At 36.4% G+C, this 19,464-nt stretch overlaps 1 protein-coding gene across 1 annotated transcript; it reads left to right on the forward strand.

The window, feature by feature from the left end:
• Positions 1-479: 479 nt before the first annotated feature.
• Positions 480-18,716, forward strand: LOC124416585 (lateral signaling target protein 2 homolog). The gene is made up of 6 exons (XM_046897788.1): positions 480-807; positions 14,073-14,495; positions 14,762-15,106; positions 15,229-17,759; positions 18,003-18,286; positions 18,371-18,716. Exons 1-6 carry the CDS (start codon positions 772-774, stop codon positions 18,649-18,651), a joined length of 3,900 nt encoding a protein of 1,299 aa, XP_046753744.1. The 5' UTR covers positions 480-771; the 3' UTR covers positions 18,652-18,716.
• The last annotated feature ends 748 nt before the right edge of the window (positions 18,717-19,464 follow it).

Genomic DNA, 19,464 nt, shown 5'->3' on the forward strand with positions numbered 1-19,464 from the left:
ACCTACACTTTTCTAAAAACCTGTTCATTAGATACTAAAAATCCGAAAACACAAAGATTCATCGAAATTAGAAGAGATAATTTTCAACCGATACCAATACTTCCACATTACCGTAGGTGATGAAAAGTAATAAAATGAAAGGATGAAAAAAGACTACGATAATCGCAACCTTCGCTCCCCAATTACATAAAACGCACACATCGAATTCTATATAACGGTAGAAAAAGACGAATGTGAGAAGGCGTGTTACAACAAAGTCTCATTTCGCCGTCTTCAACCGCTGCCAATATACAATCTAGCATTAAAAGAGGCATAATATTCGCAATAGGGAAAACATCACGATTCAAAATTCCCGCCGTAAATGCCGAGTGCGGACTTAGTTCGCCGTTTTGCCGCGAGACGTCGCTGCGTGCGAATCCGCAGAAGGCAGGGATGCGTGTCTGCGCATGCGCGTCAAGAGCTTGCTCAGTTAGTCGCAGAGTGCGACGCGGTTGGACACGGTACTGACGCCTATCGGTCAACTTTACAATCATGCATCGCAAGTGGATTATTTAGATTTGTGCAATCGAGGGATTCGCGTGCATATCGTCCCGCATCGACGGCGAACAAGGGGCGCTATAAGACGCTGAATTCGAGGTGCCTGCAAGTGTGCGTTTGCGGTTAGAAATGTGTAGCTCATAGCGAGCGTGTCAGCCGTGCGCTGAGAGGCCGTGAGTTCGTTGGCGTGGATTTACTTCGTTTGTTTCTCGCCTGCCAGCCAGCTCCGTTGTCATGGAGTCCATAAGAAAATGGTTCTACAGGCCCAAGGTAAGCCCATTTTCCACGAGTATGCGTATTTCTGTGACGCTTTGGCTTCGCTGCCTATCGCGTAACTCTGTTTTCGTAATAACGGGTGTGCGTGAGAGCAACGCCAGTCAGCGTATACCTCGCTGACAAATGACGGTGTAAAAGATGAAAAACAAAAGACAGACGGTAATTCGAACGACGTTCATTTTTTTCGACTCCTTGCTCAACGACCGCCAGTCAGATATTCCCCCAACGCTTGATTACCGCTCTGATTTTCATCACTCGTTTTGAGAAACCGTAAAAAGCACCTGCAATTACTCTAAAACCCCTCGCTTATCGTCAGTATTTTCTGCAATCACGTCTCGGGCCGTTCAATCGTCCCACCTAAACAACCGACTCTCACCTACACTGACAACCGAGGTGCGTAAACAAGTGACAGCCACAATCGCGCATGAGTCTTGTCTAGCTGACCATCCAGCCATATCGGCGTGTTCCACAAACCCCAGATGGATAGATTCTCGCGTCTGGGAACGGTAAAGGATTTTTTCTTCATCTCTCGTTGTTTTCAGCGACCTCCGATGCAAGACCAACAAAAGTAAAATTACCAAAATTGTGTGCCAAGTCAACGTCGCGGTTGAATTTATTTACGCAGACACGGCTCGCGTGGTAAGAAGGTCTAACTTCGCGCTTTGTTGTTCCTCTTTTTCTCGAGAAACAGTAAATCAAATCCGTGGAGGGGGGAGGGGGGGGGGGGGGCAATCGTCGAAATTGTCTATTTACTATTCCGCAATCGACGGATGAAGCAACCTTCGGATATTCCATTTGCAGGCTCTAGACTGCGTAAGTGCAGAGACATTGTCACTCGAACAGCGTTCATCGTTTCCCTGTCATCATCCCGTAACCTTGGCAATCGACGTGTGTCGCTCCTTTCTACCCACGAATTACGCTCGTGTAGAGAAATAAAGCATAAGGAAGAACGTGTGCCGATGGATTTAGTTTCTGAATTATTTATAATTGCACGTTTGTGCATAAATTTTTAACCAGCCTCACGCACGATGGAAATTTTCGACAAGTTTTAATTCGAAGATTTCCTATATCACCACTACAACCACCACGTGGTCTCTCCGCGCCTAATTCAATATTGAAAACAAAACGCGTGCCATTAAGAGAACAGTATTTTCCTCACGCGTGCGCATCATTTTTATACATATATAACCAACGATGGGTTAATAAAGGCGAATACGTACGCAGCCTCGGCCACGACGACGACGACGACGACCTTGTTTGTCGAATTTTTTACCCAGGAGCCAGCAGAGTAGGCCATAATAGTAACCAAAGCCCTGCGTATGCGGCAAAATTGAATACATAAATAATAACGTAATAGATTTACGTAGGCTGATGAAAAGACCAAAAAATTATTGTAAACTGGATTATTATATTATCGCGCGTTGCCGCGAGAAGATTGGAAAAAGTTTAACTTCTGAAAAGAAGAAGAAAAAGAGTATAATAAATACGTGTGTATTTTACAATTTTCTCTGAAATTTACGCTGTAGTCCGATGACGCATACAGTGTAAGCGTATAACAGATCGTCAGCTGTTGGCGGATTAAAGAGAAACGTAGAACGATCAGTCGCCAGCAAGAGAAACTGTAAAATATCGTTGGTAGAAAAATTTAAATTGTTACAATATCAATTGATCGTGAACTCGGAATTGTTCACGACACGCTGGCCAAGCGGTTATTTGTGGGATTCAAATATAATTGGTCTAACCAGTTGGTTTTAATTTGTTTTTTTCGCCTGTCGAGTTTCTCTCTCTCTCTCTCCCCCTCCGTGTGTACAACGGTATTACCTACGGGCCTGTATAATCAGCTGTTTGGTGATTTATTAACGGCCCAGTCATCGACGAGGCCTAACACAAACACACACACACACCTATAGACAAAAAAAAAAATTCCAAGAGGCGTACGTGAGAATCGAGGGGAAATACATATATACGGCTAGAGACAAAAGATGTCATTAGATGAGTCACGCATGCTCGGCTGCAGGCCAGAGCGACGAAATATACCTACACGCTTGTACATACAATGTGTACAACGAGTCGATTAGAACGGAATACGTTGTATGTATGGTTCGTGCACCGTTTCTGCAGCTGAGAATTCTAGCGAGGCTTCTCGACACTCGACAAGCTTGCGTCACGCTCTTAACCGATCCGCCACCGATGAAAAACCGAGAACGAAAAGAGATGGAGAGAAAATTTATATACATGACTTGGGTTTATGTCCTTGTTTACTGAGTCAACGCTTCGCTGCAGCCTCCTCCTCCCCCCCCCCCTCCACTTTTCTTCCTTTCTTCTTATCTCTATTCATCAGCCCTCGTTTCTCGGGCTCCGTATATGTGTTACAGAGATCAGGAACCGCTTCTTGATTTTCTTCGAATTACGTATCAGAGATCACCGAGATTCATTGCTAACGATGTGTTTCTACGAGAATTATACCCAGGCTTAAATTTTCGGTCACGTTTGTATTCATCTAACTAAAGAAATCGTGAAAAGTTTGGACATTTTTCGTGGTCAAGGAAGAAAAAGACGAAATTTTTGGCAAAGAATTATTCCGCGTTGTTGTAATTTCTTAAACGTAATTTATTGTCTTGAAATTTTCTGTTTCCATGTTCTACTTTGGTTTTGTTCTTTATTAGGTATCCAATGCTTGTCTTCTATCTTCGGTTATAGTTATTAATGACAGATATTTGATTTAATCTTACAACAAGAATCGTCTGTTTTAATCTTTCAAGTAATTATACTTTCGGAATTTTTGATCGTTCTAAGTCTCTGGAAATTTTTATCCAATTATTTACAAAGAACAGAAAATTCACAAAAAAAAATTCTCGATAAATCACTCGAACGTATAATGTCATCATAATCGCTATTCTTTTGTTACAATATATGACGTGTACCGAAAAGGAAACCAAAAAAAAAGTTTCACTGTTTATATTGACAAATAATACGATAACCAAGAAGTAATTTTACAAACGAAAAAATGGGAAAAAAATCTTGCGTCAGACTGAATATATCTCGCTAAATCTCATCCAGCATTCGAACAATAATTTTTGTATACTCTAAATTACTTTGAATAGGTCTTAAGTCAGGTCAATTAACGTAAACAATAAACTGACGAGACAAAACAGGTAAATTATATGTGACGAAGGTTTGAAATTTATTTATTCGAAAAATGGGGTAATCGGAATACATATTGGTTGGAGTAAGGATGTCGGATGTCTGGGAGTTGGCACAATTTTAAGTGTATTTCGAGTGGGCGACGACTTATTCTACACTTCCGTAATCAGATAGCCCCAGACAAGGATAGTTAATACATTTACGCTGACATATGATTATTCGTTGCAAATTAAAACAAAAAAAATGAGTAATACTGAACTTGAAATATTGGGAAATCATACAAGAAAATATCATAATAATTAATGATAAAACATCCACTATCGAATGGCTACCGAATAAATGATAATTTCGCGTTCGATTTGTGGATATTTATTCTTATGAGGATCTACTTACGAGGTATAACTTCTAAATTAAGCGAGAAAGCGAAGTTACGAAGGTAACGTGATATTTTGATCTCGATTGAATGAATTACATGAACCTAAGATATGAATTTAAATTTATACCAAAATCTACACTTTGCAAAAATCAGGTCAGTTTAGCAGGTAAGAAAGACGGAAATCAATCCGCGGACATCATTGTTGATTTAACTGGTGATATCAAAGGCTCCGACAAACGGAAAGATCCTAATATCAAAAACAGGACCGTCGATAAAATTTTGACTTTCGACGGGCAGAAAGACCAAAGTACGATCCGCGATGCGCCACCTCAATATCTATGAACGGGTCTGATTCGTTGATTTTACCGACAGTTATCTATCATTATATGTTAATTTGTTTATGGGATGAACTTATTTGTTTGTCGATAAGGTTCGAATTCTACCAAGTTATAGATGACTTTGTATGAATAAAGTGACCGAATTCTGACACGTTAAAATAGTTGTCCCGACCGCTGCAAGGGTATAAATTACCTCGTCAACGAAGCAATTATTGCTATACTAAGCGACTTTTAAAGCCTCAAATCACCGTTTAAATTCGGTTAAAATCGCGGATGGCGATGACACCGATATTAGTCATGTATCCAGACCGTTCAAAAGACAAGGAGGAGAGAAACGGTGCACAAAACTGGTTTAGTAGGTACCTACTTTATCGCTACGTATATCGGAGATTTCTGTAGGTGGATATTAAAACTGATTAAAAAGGAATCGAAACCCAACCTGAAATTCTTTTATAATATATTATAATAAATATAACCCCAGAAATTAAAACATTTCTTCTTCTAGAATTAAAACTACGTTGCAGAAATGTATCTTCGTCGCGATAACTAATCTATGAATTCATATTTATTAGCTAACTTTTCAAAAGTATACGTCCTCATCAACCTGCAGGAGGTATTAAACGAAAAATATTTATTTGTATATATATATATAAATGATTATTAGTTCGTAAAAGGATAATGTTTCTTTTTTTTCTTCGTATCTCTTTGAGTATATAAACATTCTGTCGGTATTGTCATCATTTCCTGCGGTTTATTAGCGTGGAAGATATAATGCGAGAAAAAATTATTATACACTTGCCATATGTTTTACCGCAAAATCATTTATCGAGAGTATATATGTATATATTAGGGTGGCGCAAAAAAATCAACTTTTTTTTTCTTTGAGTCTCGTGTGACAACATGTTAGTTTTTGATGTTTTAAGAGCCCACTCCAAAGGACAGCTCAAAAAAAAATTTTATGAGGTCGCTCCAAATTTAAAAAAATGTCAAAAATCGTCAAAAAATTAAATTAAAAAAATTATATTTTCAGTATTTTGTTTGATTTTTAATTCATGTCGTGGTCTATTGTTATCGATTCTGTCTTACTAAATTAAAGAAAAAAAATTTATGAAATTTTAATATGATTATTAAAAGGTCGCTCGAAAAGATCTAAAGAAATGCAGCAAAAAATTGAAAAAAAATTATGAGCGACCTTTCAAAATTAAAATTTTGAGCTGAAACTTTCGGAAACTTATTTTTTTTTTGTCTATAAAATTATACCGTAACGAGAAAAAAAAATCGATTTTTGACGATTTCTGACGTTTTAAAAAATGTGGAGCGACCTCTTCAATTTTTTTTTTTTTTTTTTGAACTGTCTTTTGGAGTGGGCTCTTAAAACATCAAAAACTAACATTTTGTCACACGAGACTCGAAAAAAAAAGTCGGTTTTCTTGCACCACCCTAATATATATATTACATCACAATTTAATTTGTCTATGAACGAGTTCATGTTTATTTTTTACGAAGCTGTATGCTTCAATGTATGGTAAACCATGCACACTAGTGAAAACGACATCGAAAGTAGAACTTCTCTCGATTTGAAGAGAACCTGCTTGTTGCCTGGTTGACCGCTTTTTACGATCATACACACTGTCACGTATGTCGAATGCTGACAGAACCGACTTGTGTACTTATTTAATTACTCTCGTCAGACGGAGACACGCATACCGTATCATAATCCGCAGGTACCGTACATATAACCGTATATATATAATAATGTATCCGTGTCATATTCCTGATAAGACGAGAGTCTGTTTTTCCAAGTTTTTAAACGTCGTTTCATTATTCTCTCATCAAAAGTCGCGTTCATTGTACTTCGCCTCGTATACAATATGCACGTGTGTTGAAATACGTTCCGCGGCTTTCTTCTTTCATACGTTTATAACGCACGGTTCTATTTATTTTCTATTCCTTCTACGTCATTTCAATTCAGACAAACGTGTCTCCTATTTCTAGCCTTTAATTACATCTTACACTGTTCTTCCCGGATTCGCGCAAAAAACGATCATTAACAAGACTGAGGTTTGAAAGGTTGATGTATCGAAACTTTGAAAGAAAAATTACATTTTCACACCATTAGAATATCTGACGAAATTGAATTTATAAAATCTAAGTTCTTTGATGTTGTATTAATAACAGTTTAATGAAGTTCAAGTATGTAATTCAAAAGTTGAAAAACAACTACTTTTTCCCAAGATTCATCATTGCAATAACTTTGCAAACTTCATCCTTATTATTATTATTATTATATTCTTTAATATTTTATGTTATGTACGCAGTATAATATTCGGTCCTCGATAGCCCTGCGTCATGATTTTGTTAATTCGACAAGTTTAATAAAATAAGTAACAAGTGTATGAAAAATATATATATATATATATATATATATATATATATATATATATATATATAATATCTTGTTTGTCTTTTCATTTAGAAATCGTCAACTCTGTAAAGTTAGTGGCGTTCGCAACAATCCGCAGTGTTTTCAAAACAAAGTTTATACGTTTCGCAATACATATATTGGTTAGAAATCTATTTGATTTCCGAGTTGATTTCGCGTTGAACCCACGCAGCTATATCGTCGCAGTGTATAATTTTCTGTGTCTAGTACATACATACTTCGTTAGCGTGCGAAGCACGATATCTTGTCGATGACTGATGTAATCGCCTATATATATATATACATGTATATTGTATACCGGTTCCAGATTTCAGCAGCACGTGCTAATTTATCATACCACTGCATTTGAGATAATTATTTGTTGCATATGCAACATATATCCGTAATAAACATTCGCTATCGTTATGCTATCGCTCGTGGGTATGATTTCCTTTCGGGTTTCCGACTTTCCGGAAAGTATGCAGCTGAAGTTATTAACGATAACGTAACTTAACAATCGGGAAAAAATCATTATTGCGCAATTATGGTATGACATTCAAGGAGTTGGCTCTGCTAATTATCAGTATATTTTATTCATCACGGTTCAATGAATTTCAGACATTCCTAAGGGTGCGAAGTAACGATTTTTCCTAAATATACATTCGTTACAGTAACTTTACTAATCTTCATCCTCGTCGGAAAATTACTGTGTCTTAAACGTCTTATATTTAATCAAGTTTAAAAATTCTCTCAATCTACGGCGTCATCGCATATTCTCTTTATAATATTGCTTTAAATATATCATTTTTGTATTTGGTAAATTTACAGACTGCATATACTTTGTAACTGTAATATCAGTCTGCGTCGTAGAGACAATATTGCTAATCCCTACCCCGTAAAAATACATAAAAATCGAGAAAAATACACGAAAATTGTAGGCTTACTCATGCCAATAGCAGTAAGAAAATCGCTCGGAAAATATTTTTTTTTATTCCAAGAGGAACTAAAAGAAAAATGTTTATCTCAATCACGCATGTAGCTTATTGAAAATACACGTCATATCCACAATTCAACTTTATACCTTCGATGTCTCCAGGGTTAATCTTTTATCGCTAAAATTTTTCCGTCTTCCACAGCGATGTATGTTTATTTATAGACAACACAAGCATGTTTCACTTCGTATACTGCAGCATACTAACATATATAGATCTAATAATTCACATAACCTTGTTGTTTTCTTCCCATCGCCAAGAATTGGCATATAATCTTAAGTGCGAAAAATTTCGTTTATTTCTTTTTGTGCATTGCCATGTTTTCAAAATTTCTTTTCAATTCTCTTCATCATATACTTGAGCAAATCAGCGATAAATAAATACTAATGTCTGGAAGGAATTTTATTTATTATATATATATATGTATAATACTAGTAAAAAGTATTATTATTTTCTTTAATTAAGTCTCAAGAGTGCAGTAAATTAAATTTATCAAATTTATCTGTAAAGTCTTGATTACATAAACCGATGTTGTTATATTTCCTAATGAAGTAAATGGGAACAATGTGAAATTGACGAATAAACTTTTTTTTCATCGATAGAAAACCGGAACTACATTCGAAATTTTTTTTTTTTTTTTTATTCTTTCCTCTCTCTCTCTTTCTCTCTCTTTTATTAAATCGTAGCAACCTCCAAATATTAAACATTTTCTACTCAAGTTCCTAAATAAATATTGCGCAGTGCAAGCGCGTGTAAGTAAAACAATGTATATTTGCCGCGTTGTTTGTCATTACGAGTCTCTTCTAATAAGCACTCGAAGTAGCGGTGAGACGTGTATGATAACTACTTCGAAATGTTGAGTAAATAAAAACTAATCACATTTGACCGTTGGCCTAGTGTTTATTATCCAGCTGCAAGCTTATCGACAAGGTTGACCCCCAACAACGAACAGCCTAGTCTGCAAAAAAAAAAAAAAAAAAAAAAAAAAAATAGATTTAGAAAAGCAAAAAAAAAACACTCGTGCCTGATGATGATAAACCGATTTTGCAAACAAAAATGTTGAATGAAATACGTTCAAGGAGACGTTATATGTAAGAAGTATGCCTGTAACAAGTGTTCCGTTTTCTTTTTTTTTTTATGTGTGTATGTACATTACTCGCAATCTTTTACCAAGTTAGAAGTCAAGATCAAGAGCGAGATAAGATGCGACGTGTGATAATGTTGAAGACGGTTTGAAAAATTCTGTTTGTTCACAAATAATGTGTACCCGAAGTTTAAGATGAGTTTGAATAATAAATTAATATTAGATCAATGCTATATTGTTACTATAATATCATCGTATCGTGTACTTAAATATATGTATGGGTATTTTGGTTGAATAATTCACTCGTCAGAAATTCATTATCGAATCGCAGTATCAGCAGGAAGTTTAGTTTTCGATAAAATCTGATCGATCGAAACTTCGGGTACGTCGTAATCCGACAAATGTAGACGAGCCAAAAGTCTAATAAATAATATCTCGTCTATCAAACGCGTGACCTATATTTATGAATTAAGTTTTAAAAGTTTCTGAGACGTAATATATTTCGCAGTGTTCAACATAATTTATCAAAGAGGAGAATTGTTTTTCCTCTTCAATGTTTATTCCGAAAAGTAATCTATAAACAAAATTACGTATCAGTAGTCGTATGCGCATGGGATGGGGTTCAGAAGTTCAGAATTTGAAGAGTTCCGAAAGCGCCTAATTCCGATTTATTTGCTGGCGAAACCTTGAAGTAAAGAAATGAAACTTTGACAAAACAACAAAGTTTCGAATCGTCGGAAACTCGATGGCTCAAAGTTCCGAAATGCAAGATTCTGAAAATTCAAAATACGATAGAGTAATTTTCCGAAAGTTAAAGTATACTCACACAACGTAGTTTTGCTCAACGAGAGGGTGTAAAAAAAAATCAGAAAAACGGAAAATTAGAATGACGAGGATTCCGAAGGTAAAAATATCCAGAATCAAAAAAAAAAGTACAGATCAAAGTGGTGAAATTTTTCTACACCAGAAATTCACAGAACTTGGAATCTTCGATTATTCGGATTACACTTTGACTTGTCGTAGTTTTGTCCTTTCAGAATTTTCCCCATTCGTAATTTGCACTTTAGGAACTTTGACGAGGTTGAAGTTAGTGACGTTATCGTAACGAAACACTGCGGAAAAAATCACCATTTTTTTAACGTTATAATAATTTTTAAAGAACCAAGATTTCAAAATATGAGTGTTTTCTTTTATTACGGTTCACTGAATTTTCCCGTTCGAAACTTTGATGTTTCATCTAAGTTTGATTTCTTTACTTTAAGAAGGGATTTTCTTTTTTTTTTTCGTAAATTTAATTTTTTTTCGAATAGGTAAAAGATAAATAAATCCACATTTCGAATTTCGCATTGATCCATGATACAGTTTCTTCACCAGAAAATTAGAAAAGAGTGATAAATTTAGCGAACAAAAAAAAATCCCCATTCAAGTTTCGCGAGCAAAAAATTCAGAATTTGGCACTTTCGGAACTTTTCAAATTCGGAATTTCAACCCCGCCCAATCCGCGTTATCCATGCTTGCATTTTACATGTCGGCATAAAATAAAACTCGTTGAAAATTAGCGTTGATCATTCAATACTTTGCACTGGAGTATAACGAACTCGATTAAATTCTTGCGAACCACGACAAACTTGTGGTTTTATTGTACCGCATTACAGGGGACGATGCATCTACGTAAGCCGTCATATATATATATATATATATATATATATATATGCAAAGAGATACGAGCTTCGGAGAACGTATAACATCGATGTGGAAAACGGTCGTTTTCTTCGTCTTTTCTAGATATAAAGTTACGACTAATTGTAAGCCGACTCCATGCGAGGAGCTTCGCACATCCAAGCTTTGCGAACGTTTCTTAAATCTTTCGTCTGTGTGCTAGATTGAAAAAAAAAAACTCATGTAACGATGAATTTTTACAAAATTTCTCAAACCTTCGACAATCCTTGGATGGTTATGAATATTGTGCCAAACCGACATCTTAAATATATGCCTGTAGTACAGAGCAAAAGCATTTACACGAATGAAACGTCGATAAGAAAATTACACCTATATACACCATGTTTTGTCATATTTATCACACGTTGACAAGACATTCCTATACAGTAGCTTAAGTTGTTTTGACATTTCGACAGAACGTATTATTATACAAAGAATTTCAAACTTCATAAGATGATGTGAGTAAGATTTAAGTGTCAATTTGAGTATTGACATGACCTTGAAGAGTGTAAAATTATAATGTCAATTCATATATTCGATAAAAATATAATTCAAAGTCAGAACAGTATGAGTATTTTCAAATTTTTTTTTTTTTTTATTTCAAATCTGTTCGAACAATATATTTCTCCACTTAAATCTAGAAAAGTCTGAAGAATTTTATGATAAAAAGTTTTATCTCTACCGTTTAACAGACTTTCGTGAATTGGATGTAGATACGAAATGTGTAAAGTCAACTTCGAAAACCAGTTTTTAACCTCAACTGTAATATTTCAACGACGTGCAAAAAATTTTTTAGACAATTGCCAGACATCGCGATTACTTATCGCGTATGACATTTGGTGAATATAGGTAAAGCCGTACGGACGACGTGTTGTATAATTCCTATTTTCGGTCATTATCGGCACATAATTCTATAGTATTATACAAGTGTAATGAGTTATACTCGCCGAAGCGTTAAATCCCAGCGTCGCCAAATTCGCTGAATCATTTCTCATTCGTTGTCAATTAGATAATTCAATCTGTACGTTCACTAATCGTTTTTTGTTCCCTCATAATTCAACCTTGTAATCGTTTGAGAGAGCGAATTGTTGAAAATGTATAGAAAACGCGAAGGAGAAGATATTTGTTTGCAAGAATCAAGATCTCGGCACGCAAGCGCGGCGTATTAGTTGTTATAAAATGTATGCCTTGTATCTTATCTCCGATAACACATTGTTTACGGCGAATATGATGTACACACAATACCTACACCTAAGGTCATGTACCTGTACAATGGATGTAGGTATGCAATATTCTGTACATGGATAACGAACAAATTTGAGTTAGAAATTATCGAAGGTTGAAAAATGAAAGAGAAGAATATTTTTTAATCGTTTGGATATGTATTCAAAGCCGAGTTAGAAGCATATAAAAAACTTTTTATGTACGTTGAAAATATTTTATCATCGCCTCTGTATACCCACAACTGTGAAAATATTTCTGTTGGTACCTACGTGTACCGTACGAGATACAATATTTCTTTACGTCGATTTTCATCGTTTCTCACTTAAACTACGAGATCACTGGACGGCATGTATAATGTATCGTAGAGATTGGCATACTGAGTTATAATTCTTATACTTCTTAACGGAAGTTATACGTATATATATACACGCGTCAACTTAACTTTCTAACTTCACTTTCCAGTCCCGTCGACGCGGTTCGTTTTTTAATATATATGCTATAATAACAATCCCCAGTAGGATTTTTATATCATCTGCCGATGCAATTAAGAAAAGATATTTTAAATAATTTATCATATAAACTGCGCGCCGAAGTATATAATTCTTATCGTTGCAATTTGCAGTATAAGATTAAAACCATTTTGTCCGATAAAAAGACTCGCGCATTTTACGTCCATTTCACGATGGCAAATATCCCGACGAAATTATTTTCTCTACGTGAATTGTTCTCGATTCACTCTGTGTGTGTGTGCGTGCGTATGTGTGCAAAAAAATCATCATTTGCGAAGTTTTAGGTTTTATGGAAAAACACAATTTTCGAACGAATAGCCCGAATCGATTGGCTTTAAATTTTCCTCATGATTTCTTTGCTGAGAGATGGAAATTTTTAGACCAAGATAGAAGTGGGCAAGCATTTGGCTTAGAAGCCACAAGCGTAACAGGAAATTAGAAAGTGAAACGAATCGAATTGAATATGAATTTCAAAAATACAAATTTATATTTCATACGTTTTTATCACTTTTCAATTAATCGTTTCGCCTGTTGCTTCTAAGCCAAAAGCTCGCCCACTTCCACCTCGGTCTCAAAATATTAATTCGTTAACAAAGAATTCATTTTAAAAACTTGAAGCCAATCTATTAGGACTTTTCATACGTAAATTTGGTTTGCGTGCTTTTGGGAGCAGTAAAAATCAAATCTGTGGTTTAAAAATTGCAAAATCCGATGATATGTATATATATGTTTTTTTTTTGTACACTACACCATACTTGAAAATAAAAAAAAATAAAAAATGGCCGACGGCGAGAGTCATATGTAGGTCGGTTTGGTGTGGAATCTTTTATACATTTACAGTAACACGTTGCATAGCTGCAATACATGTTCTTAAGCGCGAAAACTTTACCGGGTTATCTTCTGTTGGTCTAAAACAGCAAGAGCTCGAACAACAGTAAAGGCAGACACGTGGCGCAAATAATAACCCTCGTAAAGATTATATCATCATTATGTCTACTTTAATAGTAACTTACAGAACTACTGCCTGCAGCGGCATTGTTCTCAAGCATACGAGCCGGCGTGTAAATATGTAAAATGTAAGCCGTGAAGGTGCGCATGCGCGAGCAAATTCAAATGAATAAACAATTATCAAGTTGAGCGTGAAAACCATATCTTATGAAGTGTTCGTAGTCACTTCCCTGTGTGTAGGAACGAATACATATCGATTGCAGTTTAAATTTCACTTCGCTAATTAAAATCTTCTATAATATGATACGATATTGTTTTTTCCGTCAATATACATACCTATATGTCATACATTATGTATATTTTTTTTTACAATATGGTATAGATACGTATGCATGCAAATGAAGAATTGAAAATGCATTTGTAACTGTTATAAATTAAATTTGCTGAGAAAATGAAACGTGAAATTTTGTTTAAAAAAATAAATATTATACTCTATGTTGCAGAGAGACGACACATCGCTGCTTGCGCAGTTTTTCTACGCCGATGAATCTTTGAACGCGGTTGCATGTGAGTTGGATTCATTTGACGGTCGACAAGAGCCGGAGAGATGCACAACGCTTGTCAATCAGCTGCGACATTGTCAAGACAAAGTTTTGACGATATGCAATCAAATTATGGACGACCTTATTCCTGAGAATCGAGCTAATAGAGATTTTAGGGTCAAATTTCCTGACGATGTAATGCAGGAAAATCTTGCCGGGCAGCTTTGGTTTGGCGCCGAATGTCTTGCGGCTGGTTCATCCATCATCAATCGAGAAGCTGAAAGCGCCGCAATGAGGCCACTCGCCAAGGCTCTTACTAAGTCTTTGGAAATTGTTAGAAATTTACTCAGAGATCACGCTCTCAAGGGTCACATGAATCTAAAGGTAATTTATCGCGATTCTTATCTCATTTTCTTACAAAAAAAGTAATAATGATTTAACGTAAATTGTAATACAATAAACGTGAGAGCAGAATCAACTTTGAGCATATTATTGTTGTTGTTAGTTTTAGATAATAATTTTCACTACCAAGTGCACAATTTAATCTTCATTATTTTATAATCTTACTCGGATTTTCCAGATGAAAGAATCGAGTCGATTGACTTACGATAAAGCATGTTCATATAAATAAAAAAATTTTGTATTTTCAGGCTCAAAATCCACTGGAACCGTCGTTAGAGAAGCTGATAGAGTCACTGAAGATATTCGATCGTTTATTCGCCGATTTTGAGTTATGTTATGTCGGAGCTATGGTTCCAGTGAAATCAACCAAAGAGTACGAACATCAGGAGCTCGTTTGTGTCCTATTTTCGGAAACACTTCAAAGAGCCCTCGAACGAGGTCTGTTGAGGCAGGCGGATGTAGACAACTACGAACCGGCTCTGATGTTCACGATACCGCGATTGGCGATCGTTTCTGGCTTATTAGCGCCTCCAGGAGGGCCGTTGTGCTTGAATTCGGCCGATACTTTGAGCGAGATGTTCAGACCGTTTAGAGTGAGTATGAATTCTACAAATAATGCTTATACATTTCATTTTGAATAACTGGATCTTCATCGGAAGAGAGGAATGGACTGATTCATTTAATTACAGTGTAATTTTTTCCGTTCAATTTACAGACCTTGCTTTTGAAAATAAGAGAACTACTCTGGACATTGAACAACCGGGAGTTGTACATGCTGGAGAAATTGCTTTGCTCGAACGAAGAACCGTCAGCGCCGTTGACGCAAGGGACGAAATCAATTTGCCAAGATTTTCCTGACCTCGAGGAATTTGTACATAATTTTTATACGGGGTATCCAAATTGTAAAGAGTTCATTGTTGATTTTTATACTGTGACGAAAAATACTGGGAACAATATGGACGAAGTGGCGAACGACGCTGTTCAAATAATTGACGAAGACTGTAATAATATGACTGATACACGTGATACCAACAACGTAGATGTATCGAGTTTGGAGTACAGATCTCAAAATGATAAGAGTAAGCAGTGTTGTAAGAATGAAACAATAATAAATACAAGGCCTGAAAACTTAATCTTGTCAGTGGATGGTGAGGAAAGTCATCACGGTGTTGGTCGTAATGCGATAACCGAGGCTAATGCTGTGATTCATAGTCAAGACAAAGAAACTGCGCGTATACTAAGGATACTGGGAGAGAATGGTGAAAATTCAGGAAGATCGATCAGATCGTGTAAAGAGGACGAACAGAGTTCTCGCAGCTGTGAAATAGTTGAGTTGAGTTCAGTAAATATCGTTCCTAGGCAAGAAGACTTAAATAGCACAGTTGATAGTCTGAACAATTCGGGACAGAGTGATAATAATCCAGGTATAAATACTCATAATTTGGATGCAGAAAGCGAGGGGAGTTCGACTAGCAGCGCGGCACCACTCTCTGTAAATAACTTATCAAAAGAAGAGAGCAGGCGAGACAGCTTGCAGAATGACGAAAGCTATTTAAACCCTGATATCTCTGAAATCTTGGGAACGTCGGAAAGTAACGAAGTTTTGCAAACGCAATATCTACTTAACCAGGTGTCGCATGAAAACAACGTTACTGGTGACGGAATGCATGTACAAAATTCTCTGCCTGACATCGAATCGAAAAAGCTGATATCCGAGGCTAATAAAACACTGTCTAATTTATTGTCGGATGGCGAATGTCCAAATGAGATCTCTGAACAAACTGACTCTGGTATATGCACTGTGATATCGTCTGAAAACACAAGTCTCTATGACAAAAGTCCCGAAGAGAAGAGAACCTTCCCACGTGATGCTGAACACAATTGCGAAGATGATGAGGAGGATATTGAAGAAAATACAAGCTACTCTTGTTCCAAAATAAATTCGCCAAAACGAAAGAATTCTAACATATCAGAAAATTCTTGCGTTTGTAGCCTGCGAAGCTCAAAGACTGTTACTTCATTGGATAGTTCGATTGAAGTCCATGCTTTAAGTTCAAACGGTTTAGATAGCGCTAAAAACATTCCAAAGATATCTTCGAATTTTGATGGTACGAACGAAGAATTTGTTGGTTTAGCTTATGGTAATGGTCAGATATCTGTTTGCGAAGCAAATCAAACCAGCTTTCAGATAAACTATTCTGAAAATTGGGAGAATTTGAATCTTAACATTGACGCGTCGACATCGCGAAAAGAATTCTGGAGTGACTTGAAGTGTGAAAATTGTCCATCAACATCGCAGAAGATAGACGTGATTGGTAATAAGATAGAAAAGTATGCCCAGGACAAAATCGCAATCAAAAAATTAAAAGAAGACAAACAGAGGAGGAGATACTTGAGAAAGTATGAAAGACGGGGGATCAGGAAAGAACATGATGATACTGCAAAGGTTTGCAGAAGCGTGCAAAATTTACAAGTGCCTACAAGTACGGAAAGTTCAAGGTCAAATTCCACGGATCGAAGTTTAAATCCAAGACTGACAAGTTTCGGTGCCACGTTACATCCAAGTCAAAATACACGACAAATGCCGAATTTTGGTAGTCACAGTCCGCATATGAGTCCACGTTTGCAACATTTTGAAACGCGAAGTGTGCACAGCTGTCTTCAGTACACAACGTCATATGTGCAAAAGCTGCACAGAAATTCGTCGCTGCAAAACAGAAAGCTCTTAGATCACCGAAGATCGAGATCGGAACAGTTGGCTAGGATGAAAAAAAGGGACTTGGGGAAAAGAGATAAGCATGACAAGCACATGGGAGCCGGGACCGACAATGCTAGCAATATTAAGAAGAAACTTACGACAAAAGAAACTACAAGCTTAATTAACGATGGCTTAGGTCGCAGAACAGATAAAAATGGTTTACCAACTGAGCCTGTACAAACTACGTCCGAAAGTGGTCATCATTTTCAACCGCAAAGTTCAAGAGAAGTTTTCTCTACCAATGGAAATTCCCAAAGAGCAACAAGGCTGGTTAACCCTGCGGTTGTCGCCAGAGCACATCCTACTAGCCTCGAAATAGTTTTGGTACAGAGAAAAGACATTGGGTCGAGTTCGAGCTGTTCCAGCTACTGCGATTCCAGCTCAGAAACAAGCGAGTTTCAAAGCGATTGTCAGGATGATGAGGAAATCGCACTTGCTATGCAAGCCGCTGAAATTGCAAACAGAAACCAAATCAGAGCGAAATTCAGGTATGGTTCACATTTTTTTACCTATCAAAGTACCGATTAATGCGTGATTCAAGAAAGAATTGGAAAATCAACAATAACCAAACCCATTCAAGTTGATCCCAAGTTATTGAAAATCAGTAATTAATTAAACATAAAATTATTATTGAAAACAACTTGGTAACTATCGAAGATGAAAAGTTTAATGTAAAGTACAGATTTCTCCCCGATAATTGATTCCTGTTATTGCCATGTTTGATTTTTCAGATCGTCTGAGGATTTGGTCCATCGGTTGTTTGTATGCATCGCAGGAGTAGCCGATCAGTTGCAAACAAACTTTGCCTCAGACTTGAGAAACATCTTGAAGTGCGTATTCCTCATGAACAGTAGTCAGACGCCAGATGAGATAGAGCCTGTGAAGGCTGAAAGTTTCGATTCCTCTACTCAACCAGACGCTGCTCCAATAGAGACTGAAGAAAGAAGCAATCCGGAGCAGGAAATTCCAGATGATCAAAACGAATTGAACGAAACAACACCAACGAACGAAAGAAGTACGATAAAGACTTTTCAGACCCCCTTTTTGCCCGTCAAATTAATTCATCCGTCACTCTGTATGTCTCGATTCTGTTTAACAGTATCGCCAATAACTGAGCGTGGGGAAGAATGTGTGGAGCGTGCCCCGGCCTGGATACCGGATCAAGATGCTCCAAGATGTATGGCCTGTCATGCAGCTTTCACCGTAGTGAGACGTAGGCACCATTGCAGAAATTGTGGTAAAGTATTTTGTGGCCGGTGTAGTAACAACAACGTACCGCTACCCCGATATGGTCATACAAAACCAGTAAGAGTTTGCAATCGATGTTTTCTTTACCAAGTAACACCGTTCACTGTATCAGAGGTAGCGATTACAAGCTGAATGCCTCAGAAAATATATTCAAGAAGAATGCAATCATTAGGCAAAGCTTACGTTGAATTTAAAATGAAAATCCTGTGTATTACAATATCTGCTACGTAATTGCAGCCGTTTTTCGCTACATTATTATATTATATAAAGTTCATACGTTGCTTACGTGCGTCGTTAGAGCAACAGACTGCTTAAATTTATTCAAAGTATAAGTGAATGGCCTTGAGCTAAATAAAAAAATCTGAATAAGGATTGGAATTAAAATCAGTTCACGAAACCAGAGATTGTGTACAGTAAAGCTTTGACCAAGGTTTCGAAAAACTTATTGACTCTGAATCCAGCAAAATCTGGTGATCGAACGAGTGTGGATTTTTAAATCTTAGGAACCTTGAATTTTGTTTTTTGTTTCATTTTTATCCTATTCTTTTCAGTTCAGAACTTTTTCAATTGAATTATGCGTTGTAATCAGACACACAAAAGTTAAAGATTCAGGCGTTTTGCAATAAAACGAAAAGTGATAGAGTGAAAAAATTGAGTCAGAAAGTGGCCAGTGTAAAGTCAAATTTCATAATACACTTAATCTATAGATTTGCATTCATCTGCAAGTAACCTGAGCTAACTGAACTTAATTTCTTATATTCTTGTAATTTGATCTTAACATTAAAGCAAACCAGATTTTTTATAATTTAACTCGTTGATTAACAACTATTACCGTGTATCAACAGAAAACAAAAACACCATATTTTTTATTCTTTTCAATTTATCTTCTGCTTAAAACGTTAATAAAAAATTAGTTCATTTACTCGGTTGTCCAATGGACAATCT

The sequence above is a fragment of the Diprion similis genome, chromosome 2, assembly GCF_021155765.1.
Source record: "Diprion similis isolate iyDipSimi1 chromosome 2, iyDipSimi1.1, whole genome shotgun sequence".
Lineage (NCBI taxonomy): Eukaryota > Metazoa > Arthropoda > Insecta > Hymenoptera > Diprionidae > Diprion > Diprion similis.